The following is a 10,102-nucleotide window of genomic DNA, read 5'->3' as shown; positions in this document are numbered from 1 at the left end:
AATTACATACATTCATCCCGGGTTTGGGGAATCCTCCAGCTAGTTACCCAGGACCTCATGTGGGTCTGACCTGTAACTAGCACTTGGGCACCAAATGAAATTATCCGGAGAGGTATGGCTACTCCAGCTACTGATGCTGAGATCTCATTTGCTCCAGTTTCTGGCCCCAAAGTCCCTACAACCCTGGTCTGATTGCAGTTGCTGACCCCCAATTCACTCATGCCAGTCTTGCCAGTTGCTGGCACCTCAACCTTACAGCACTTGCAGACATGGGATAGTGAGATTTCATGCGAAAATAGCTAAGAAAGGATTTAATAAGAACATAGGACAAACTGGTGGTCAGGTGCAGTGCTCAGTCAGGCAAGCACACTGACCAGCCTTGGTTTACACAAAACTGACCAGCCTTGGTTTACACAAAACTGTCCCCTCTCTCTCTGTTCCCCACTTTCTTCCTACCCAGCCCTTTTCCTCAAGTTTTGCACAGTCCCACAGATCCAGTCCAAATATCTCCAGCCCTTATATTCCTCTTATTTCATCTTTCTTACTAGTTGCTAAGTCCAGGCTTCTACAGAGCTGTGCCTGTAGTTTTCTAATAGTCCATGAAATAGTGACTGGAGGTATTTGCCATGATAACATATCCCTTGTCTCTCAGGTCTGGGTCTCCATGTGGCTTTGTTTGTATCTTTATCAGTTCCTTCTGCATTGAAAAGGTCCTTGACTGAATGACCTTAATAAGGGAGATGTTTTCACCTTTCATACCCTTACATAACCTATCTTTATTTAATGGGAGAAGAGCATGATGTTACCTTAAGTAACTATCTACTTTACTTATGTATAGAATTTAGCAATTTCCCTGATTGAAAAGGTTTACAGATAACAGAGGGGAAAAAATCCCAGCAGATGTGTGTGAAAAGGGCTGTGATCTGTTACCTGATTCATTCCCACTGCTCTCTGGGCTTGCTGCTGTCTCAGGCAGTAGCAGTAGCTGTGTCTCAGGCAGCCCTCATAAATCAGAGGGGCTGGGTGCAGCTGGGCTTAGTTTCTGAGTACCACCAATTGGGCACTGTAGGTCTGGTTATGCTTAGTAAAAACTGTTATGATTCATGGATTCACAAATAGTGCAGTTTACTGAAGCAGCAGAAACACAGGTTTGGAATTGCTGTTGATGAATTCACTAACTGCATTAGCACTGAAATACAAAGGCTAACCAACAATTAATTGAGCTCGTATAGAAAAATAAACCAATTGGCAGTTGGTTTATCACCAGTTTACTGTGGAGTTTACTTCCACCTTGGTATCATTCAACATAGGTGGAGGTGCAGATCTTACCACAGAGTTATCCCTGGTTTGGGGAGAAGAGAGGAGTGAGCCCACTGGCATGTCCAAAACATGGGGTTATATCCTCATCCTCCATCATGGAGGAGTTAAAATACCCAATTTATACATGTAGAGAAGTGGAGGTGAGATTGTAGCCAAACTACTGACAGCCATCACAGGCAGTGTGGGGGCACATTACCCAGAGAGGTTGCCAAATCTTCTTAATTTTTGCAGATACTCAAAAGCTGTCTGGACATGATCTTAGGTGACTGGTTCTGGGTGGTTCTGTTTGAGCAGGGGATTTGGACCAGATGACCTCCAGAGTTCCCTTTCAACCATCCTCTGACTCTCTATGGAAAAGATTCCGAGTGTTAGTTTTGCCAGTGGAAGAAGGTTGGTGAAGGTACAAAGCCTATGAGGAAGGCTGTTTATTTGTGGTGAGATATTGTGGCTAGGGCATCAGCAATAATGGGTATGCTTTAAGAAGAATCATGTTAAATGTGAGGACACCATTTATATAAGGAATAGTTTTCCAAGGCCTGCTAGGAGCACATACCTTCTCAGATGCTGACACTTCACAAAGTTGTCCCTGAAGCAGGCTGTAGGAATCATCCTGCTCAAGTTGCAGGATGCTTCTCTTGTCTCTAATTTTGGTAATTTTTATTTCCATTCTCTTCTTCCCTAGTCTCTCTCTCTTATTAGCCCCATCTTTTCTATGGTCCTGCTGTTGATCCCTTCCAAATGCGGTGAAGAATGCTACTGAGAGAGGAAAGGGAAACTTTACCTCCTACTAATTTACTGAGTTGTCCTGGTGCCAGGGCAGCAGAGGGATATTAAAGCAGGGAGGCGGCTGCTGTGTCCAAGCACAGACTGAACAGGAGGGGGCAGGGAGTCTCTGGTTACACTCTCCCTCTCTGGCTTTCCCTCACCAATAACCTTCTCTCTCAGGGTGCTCTTTGGGATTTTAGCTGAAGCCTTGCGTCCATTTCACTCCATGATTTTGCTGTGGAGATCAGACGGGAAGACGTTGCCCTGAACGACCCCTGCTCCACAGGACATTGTCTCTGGGGATATGACTGGGGATGCCTCTCCAACAAAAGCGTTCCGATACCAACAAACTCTGGTGAGTACAATACCTGTAGGCAGAATGTTTCCTACACGTTGGCTGTTCCCTTCTCTACTTAAGTGGCTAAAAATCTTCTTTGCCTACAAATATCCTTCCCTGACTGCGTTAGGAAGAATCTGTGAGAGTCCTGCCTGAGCACATACCCCAGTAGTGTCTCCCTCCAAGAGCAAATGAGACCATATTCTCCTTTTCTCAGTATGAAAATTGTTCCTAATCCTCATGAGTGAAAAATTTGCATCACTGAATTCACCAGACAAGCTAAAAAATACCGGAGAGCCTCAGGGCTGAGTCTGCAGGGATGCCTACTCTAATAGAGCTGTATAGGAAAATAACTGCTGGTTCTGAATGTGTTTCCTTTTTACACGTAACTCCAGATAAGGCACTGAAACCTTTCCCTGTCCTTCATTACAGCTCCCAGAAGACATGTTTAGGATTCTGCTATGGTGGGTGTTAACAGGTGCTGTGAAAGCACCCGAGCGTGTTGCTCTGGGGCATCTTTTGGGCATACCCCAGTGGGGTCTTGCACTGCTTTGGTTTATGGGCATTTGGATGTAAGCTATCACCCTCCTTTCTGGTACTTTAGGAGATTACTGCCAAGTAGGAGAACTAAGATATACTGCATGTCAAGAGTCCTCACACTTCTCCAAACAAACTGAGGTAGCAGTTTGTACTGGATCTAAAAAGCCACATTCTATGGTCACTGAAGTGAGAATTAGCATCATGCACTCCAGGTTGCTTAGGGAACAACATGAATGGAGTCCAAGCCTGTAAAAATGAATGGTGGCCTGTTTGTACCTGAGCATGTCAAGTTTTGGTAGCAGTGTTTGGAGACAAAAAAGCCTCTTTTAGTCTGAGGAAAATATGAAATCTCATCTTCCTTGAGGTACTGCAAAGAAAGATGGAGAGACTTCTTATAGGAGCTGGAACACCTAGTTTACAAAGGGGAATGTAGGGCTACTTTTGGGAACAGAAAGCTGAGGTGAGGACCAGGAGAGTAGCTTTCAGTCCAGCATTTTCTGCTACTGAAACCTGCTCTTGTGTATGATGTACAGATGAATGAAGAATTGACTGTGTGATCTTTAGTGTGACCGTATAGCCCTTTATGACTGAAAGCTCTATTTTGAATCCAGACTTATGTAATGAATGTAGATTTCTTAGTGCTCCACATAGGCATGTCACAAGCTCAGCAGTGTTTTCTAAGGGTACTTTATTACTTGTCAAGTATTAACATTGCTGAAGGAACCAATCATTACAGTGTAAAGGCTGGATTATGAAATATTTCATCTCTGTTTGCCTAGTGTTCTGTAGTACAATACAAAAAGGTAGCAGCCTGAGTGTGAAGATCGAGTTGCACAACAGTAGATCATTGAGACTGGGCTCATATAGGATGTAATGGGGTTGCAGTGGCCTGTTTACACAGTATACAAACAGGTAAGATTTGTGGAGAGAGAGCAATGGTTGGGTTCTAGATAAAAAATTCAAACTCAGTTGGAGTCTGAGCTGATCAAATTGCATGAGGCACTGAACTGTAAGGAACTAAAACCCGAACAAAAGCAATGGTAAAGAAGAGAGCATGAGACAGCGGCGATAGTGAGTGCTCTACCTGGGGAGAGGAGCTGTATTTGCTCTATAACTGTAACGAACTCATGAATTTCTAGAATTTTCAGGTTTAGATTCTTTAGTTTAGAACCCGACTGGTCAGAATATTTAGACTAATGACAGTTTTTCTGAATGCTTGTGGGAAGACACAACTAATGAGGTCAAGTTATCTGTATAACTTGAGCTAAGGCAAGTCTTTGACAAAGTATTTTTGCATTACTTACTAGCTGTTCAGGAGAGAAAGGAAGATGATGTACTGCATGGTCCTTATTTATTCATAAATTTATCCCAAATATTTGCCATTGAGAGGTTTTTAGGGCTTCTGGACAGGACAGGATTGTTTAATAAATGATAGCTGTTTGATCCCTTAAGTGTCTGCATAAACCAAAACCAGTTCTTTAGCTGAATTCAAGTCGCCCACATCCCTGATAAGCTTTATAATAAAGAGGCAACTATGCTACAACGTATTTCGTGAAAGAGGTGGACATAAATGTAGGAATTCTTCAAGAATGGACATATATACTTGAGTTCTTAGGGATCACAGGCAGAGTAGCAGCTAGTTACCAAGAACAACTAGTTGCTGGATCTAATCCAGGCATTGGTGCTGAGTAGATTCTGAATCACTAACCTTGATGAAGGATGAATTATTTCTCAAACAAGAAAAATGAAGAATTATAAAGATTAGGTAGCAAGTGAACAAGCGGCTGTAATTCTGGATGTGCTTGCCTCAAGTGGATCCTAGGCACTTTCAGGACTTGAGTGTCTTAGCAATTGATGCCTTAAAATGCTATCTTTAGGAGCATACTCCTATCAAGTGTCATCATTACCACAGTCCACTCCCTGTAGTCAATCGTGTTAGTTCTTTCTTGTGTACTAAGTGCACAATAGCAGAGAGCACTTCCAAGCTAATGCTACATAATCAGGTTTCATACATAAAGCAGTCACTGGTCTCCAGGAATGCTGGTCTATTAGTAAAAGAGAGATGCTAGGTCATCACTTGGCTTCCAAGACTTTAGGAATGACTTCTGTTTTCCTCTGATTTAGAAAATCTATTGCAGTGCCTCAATGCAAAACCTAAGTCCCTCACGAAGCCCTTGTACCTTGGGATGAGGAGAGCTGGTAGTCTGAGTAGTTGCTGGTCAGACTTCAAGGTCACAGATAATGTACATAAGAGTGCTGGTGAGTCAGCTGACCATTTCTTGCCCTTTGATTCCTTCTGTGTTTAAAGTATCTCTGTTTATTTACGTAACATGGCTACTCCATTAATTTTTTCTCTTCCTGGCTCAGTCTTTTGCATTTCTCTCCCATATTCTCTTTAGCCATTTCTTTCCCAGGTGTTCATTGCCTCTTAGTCTTTTACCATTCTCTTACCATTCACATACCTTTTTCTCACTCTTGTCTTCTGCTGTGTCTTCTCTGTTTCTCTGCTGTTCCTGCTTTCAGTATCTATGAAGCCAAGTGTTCGGTTTCACAGCTGTGTTTTTCTCTGTGCCTTCCTCACATCACTGCCATTGGATTCTGTTCTAAAAATATCCCATGTGACCCTTTCCTCGTGCTGTCCCAAGGCAGTGGGGGGATTCTCCACAGCTTCCCTCTCCTCTTTTTCTTTTTGAAGATGTTGTCAATGTAATGTTAGAAGGGAGGAGAGACCTGGAAAACTGAGGTCATGAGAAAGATCACTTGTGCATCATTTCTATTGCTGATTCCAGAGCTGGGGAGAACAACAGGCAGATGAATACAGAGCCAAGCTCTACAGGGCAAGTTGGAGGCTGCTGATAATGACAACAGGAAAAACAGAGGAGAAAAGAAGAGGTTCATTCCCATCTTCCCTTAAGTCAGACTGGAATTTAATATCTACTGAAGCTAAAGGCTTCCTGTTCACTTATACCCACCTTGCCATGTATTTCCCTTGTTTTGACATCTACTGACTCAGTTCTATAGGCACATTTGAAGATCTGCATTGATTTCTCTTCCCACTTCCCATTGGTGGGATCACAGAACTAATACCTTGCCTTGTCAGAAATTCACTGCAGAAATCAGTGACAGGGTCTTGTCCTGGCTGCATGGTACAAATGCTTGGGGAGCTGAAAGTCATTCCCCTGTGATGTACACATGGTAGTGTTCCTCTTCTGTAACGATCAGCCGGTCACTGGGCAAACAGACCTCTTGCTTTTGTGCTGTGGGATGGCATAAGGGGGAATCCCACATTTGTTTGAAACCTAGCAGGGTAACTGCAGGCTATAAGCTTTTTTACATGGACAAAGTAAGTTCATAATTGTTTCAACAGCTGATTCTTGCATGCTAATTTGGCAGTATATCAGGTCAAATTACTTCAGACAAGTTGGGAGGCGGAGAGTTGGGGCCGGGGTGGAAAGGCTGTGTACCAGCATCCCTGGTACTTCAGGAAGTTAGACCTGTTGCTAGTAAAATTGTCATCAGCAGTAGAGGGACAACTGGAATACAGAGATTTACTGCCCAGGCTGTACAGCAGGTGGCATACAAAGTACAGTGCATTGGAAATGATGCGTCGGTACAGAAGTGTACAGCAAATACAAATCCTCAAGGTAAAGCTGGCTACTGTTGTGAATCTCCACAAAGTCACAGCAAAGAACCTGGGCATGCTGCAGCAAAGCTGGCAGTAAACGCTTCATAAAAATAAGTTTTTCTGTTCATGATTGCTTTAGTGAAGTACCAGAAAGTTGCTGCTAAAGTTGCTGCTGTTAGTATTCATAGAACAGCTTCCACATACCGGCATGGTACAATGGTAACTGTTAACTTGCCTTGTTGACTCAGAAGGAGGACAGACATAGGCTGGAGACTACCTTATCAGAGCCTGCTTATTTAAAGTGTTTTAATTTGCTATTAAGTGATTTAGAACAACTTGGGGAACCAAATCTAATTGCTGGTTGTTTGCATGGCAAGGCAAGTACTGGATCTAATACCAGAACCTCTTTGTTAATTATCTAGGTGATGGAACTGAGTAAATTTGCAGATAGTACAAAACTGGGGTGAGCTGTTGATACACCGAAGGGTTGCACTGCCATTCAGAGAGACCTTGACAGGATGGGGGAAAGGGCAGAGAAAGAAGCTTATGAAGTTCAACAAAGGGAAATACAGAGTCCTGCACCTGAGGAGGAAGAATCCAATACAGTACATGCTGGGGACTGACAGGCTGAAAAGCAGCTTGGCAGAAAAGGGTCTAGGGGACCTGAGAGACACCAAGTTGAACATGAGCCATCAGTGTGCCCTTGTTGCAAAGAAGGCTAATGGTATCCTGGGCTGTGTTAGGAGGAGTGATGCCAGTAGATTGTAGGTCATCCTTTCCATCCACTTAGCAGTGGTGAGGCTACATTTGGAGTCCTGTGTCTAGTTTTGAGCTCCCCACTTCAAAAGACATGGGGCTACTGGAGAGAGTTCAGCAAAGGGCCACAAAGATGATGAAGAGGTTGGAGCTTCTCTTGTATGAGGAAAGACTGAGAGCTGTGACTCTTTAGCCTGGGGAAGAGAAGGCTCCGGGGGATTTTGTTATCTGATGGTACACTGAAGACGATGGACCCAGACTTTTCTCAGTGTTGCCCAGTGACAGGAAAAAATGGAATGGGCACAAATTGAAGTGCAGTATGACAATGAGGAAAAAGAGGTTTTGCTGTGATTGAGCAATGGCACAGGTGGCCTGGAGAGGTTGCAGAATTTGCATCCTTAAAGATCAGGTTGCCCAAAGAAATGGTAAATGCCCCATCTCTGGTGCAGTATTCAGGCCCAGTTTGGACAGAGCCTTGGGCGACATGATCTAGTGTGAGGCGTCCCTGGCCGTGGCAGGGGGTTGGAACTGGATGATCTTAAGGTCCTTTCCAACCCCAACTGTTCTGTTGTTGTGTGATCTAAATTCTGAAAAGTGTTGACTTTAATAGAACAAGATTCATATTATCTGACCAACCCACTGCTACGTCCCAAGATACAGCAAATCAAACCTTCTCAGTTCACTTTCTCTATATCACTCATGATCTTATTCATGTCTGGCCCTTGTTGCCCTTTCCAGCCTGGGAAGTTCAAGTCTTCTTAGCTATTCCTCATGCAGAAGCTATTTCATGATTTTGACTATCCTCTGAAACTCTTCCAGTTCTAATATATTCTTTTTGAGATTAGGGAAAACAGAAATGCAGATATCACTCAAGATGCATGTTGCATTTAATTTGGACTTGTTTTCCTCATTTTAAACCCATAGTTCTAGAAGAATCTTGAGGAAGTCATTACCATGACCATTTTGTTTATCTCCAAGACCTTGTTCTTGCATAGTAAAAGCTTAAATAGTAACAGTTGGACGATTCTTGTGTGTGCAAAGCTAGAACATCTGTTCCTCCTCACAGTCATCACTTTACATTTATTGTGACTGTTTAATCTGTCATTTTACTGCTCAGACATCCCGTTAAGGTCCTTATACAGTCAGGCTTTGTTTTCACTCTGAATAACTTGCCGACAAACTGTGAGCCCTTTTCCAGGCAAAAAGGGTGTTTGATATTGAACCGCTTGACATCAAGTTTATTATCAGCGATAGAGAACAAGGCACTGAGTGTATACTGTTTTTACTCCCAGTTCCATATAGGAATAGGGCATGTTGGAAATCTCATTTCCACTAATTGGAAATCCATAATGCTCCAGCCCCATAGGTTAGAAGAACTGCAGGTTCACTTAAAGATTCCCAGGAATGGTAAAGGCAAGTGCAAGATCAAACACAGCGCAGCTGTGCAACATTATAGTGGCAGAAGAAACAACTAGTGTGGTGTAGGAACTTCATTCCGCAGGTGCATGGAAATCTGTCTGTGAGGAAGATAAGGAAGGGCTAAGTGAGGTTGCTCTCTTGCATAAGCATGTGTTTTAATGCTTTATGTGAATGTGTACAGTGTAGCTGAGATGATCTATTGACCACCACGTGTAACAGCTTCATACTTAAATGCTGCTACTGTGACCTATGGTGAACTCATTCAGAGCATGGCACTGAGCAGTTAACCACATAAAGATGTGAATGTTTTTCCATCAGTTTACCTTCACAATGCTAAGGGCAGACAGAGCTGGTGCAAGGAAGGGAATGTGAGTGGCCTTTCTGTATGCTGCTCACAGTTTTGAGGCAGCTGTGAAGGTTCAGGCCAACACTGAAAAATCTTGAACTACTGTGTGTTCTCTGTTCTTTAACTGAGCTTCTCCTGTACCTTTCAGAAGCAGTCTGAGCTGCTTTAACCCCATGACCCCAAAATAGTTCCTTTTTGGTTCCTGTTTTTCTCTTTTTAACTGCCCTCATACCAAAACATAAAAGACCAAACTTGACCCTGTCTGGAAATGAGGAATAAGGGAGACCAAGAAATTTAAGGTCTGAGACATCACTGGCTTTTGATGTGCAGAATGTGACAGGCAGCCTCTTCTGTGTAGGGCTTGGGTAGCATGGGCTATTCCAGTCTGACTGGTAGTCGTTCACTGTAAACCCATAGAAAGAGAGTCAGAATATCTGCAAGAAGTAGTCCTTCTCTATAGTATTTTTCAATTTCCGTTCAGTTCTAGACCTGAGCTACCTCGTGTCACGCTTTTTCATTACTTTTATTGTTCCATCACTGTGTGAAACCGATCAAATTCTAAATAGGCTGCCCACGGGCATAACCGTATTAAAGAAACACCACCCTGAAACATGATTTACAACAGCTTAAACTTGCGATGCAGTGCTAACAACTGGCCAAAGTGCCCTCCTGGGTCAACCCTCGTGAGATCTGCCCCACTTCTTCATCTCGGCAACATCTTTGGGAGCAGAACCCCAGGGGCTGGACAAGTACTCAGTTGATCTTTTCTTTCAAAAGTGCCTGTCCAGGGAAAGGAAGGGAGGAAATTCATGTATTCAGCTGGTAGTACGAGATTATCCAAATATCACTTGCTTATTGTTTCTTAATGTGCTGTTTCTTCCAGTCTTGTTTGGTTTATATTCTCCTCAGCCATCTTGTTTCCAATAGCTTATAGAACCTGAGAACCTTATAGCAAGTGCATAGTATAATGTTAGTGTAATGTGTTAGCAAAACA

At 43.1% G+C, this 10,102-nt stretch overlaps 1 protein-coding gene across 1 annotated transcript in view; it reads left to right on the top strand.

Annotated features, from left to right (window-relative positions):
* Nucleotides 1–2,374: 2,374 nt before the first annotated feature.
* CLCN1 (chloride voltage-gated channel 1) overlaps nucleotides 2,375–10,102 on the top strand; it is a 51,124-nt gene continuing 43,396 nt past the window's right edge. The window contains exon 1 of the mRNA XM_065676058.1: nucleotides 2,375–2,440. Coding sequence (XP_065532130.1) covers nucleotides 2,390–2,440 — 51 coding nt within the window. The 5' untranslated portion in view covers nucleotides 2,375–2,389. The remainder of the gene's footprint in view (nucleotides 2,441–10,102) is intronic.

The sequence above is a fragment of the Lathamus discolor genome, chromosome 4 (assembly GCF_037157495.1).
Source record: "Lathamus discolor isolate bLatDis1 chromosome 4, bLatDis1.hap1, whole genome shotgun sequence".
In the NCBI taxonomy this organism is placed as follows: domain Eukaryota; kingdom Metazoa; phylum Chordata; class Aves; order Psittaciformes; family Psittacidae; genus Lathamus; species Lathamus discolor.
Note: the sequence above shows the minus strand (reverse complement) of the source record. Positions and strands in the feature narration are given on the sequence as shown.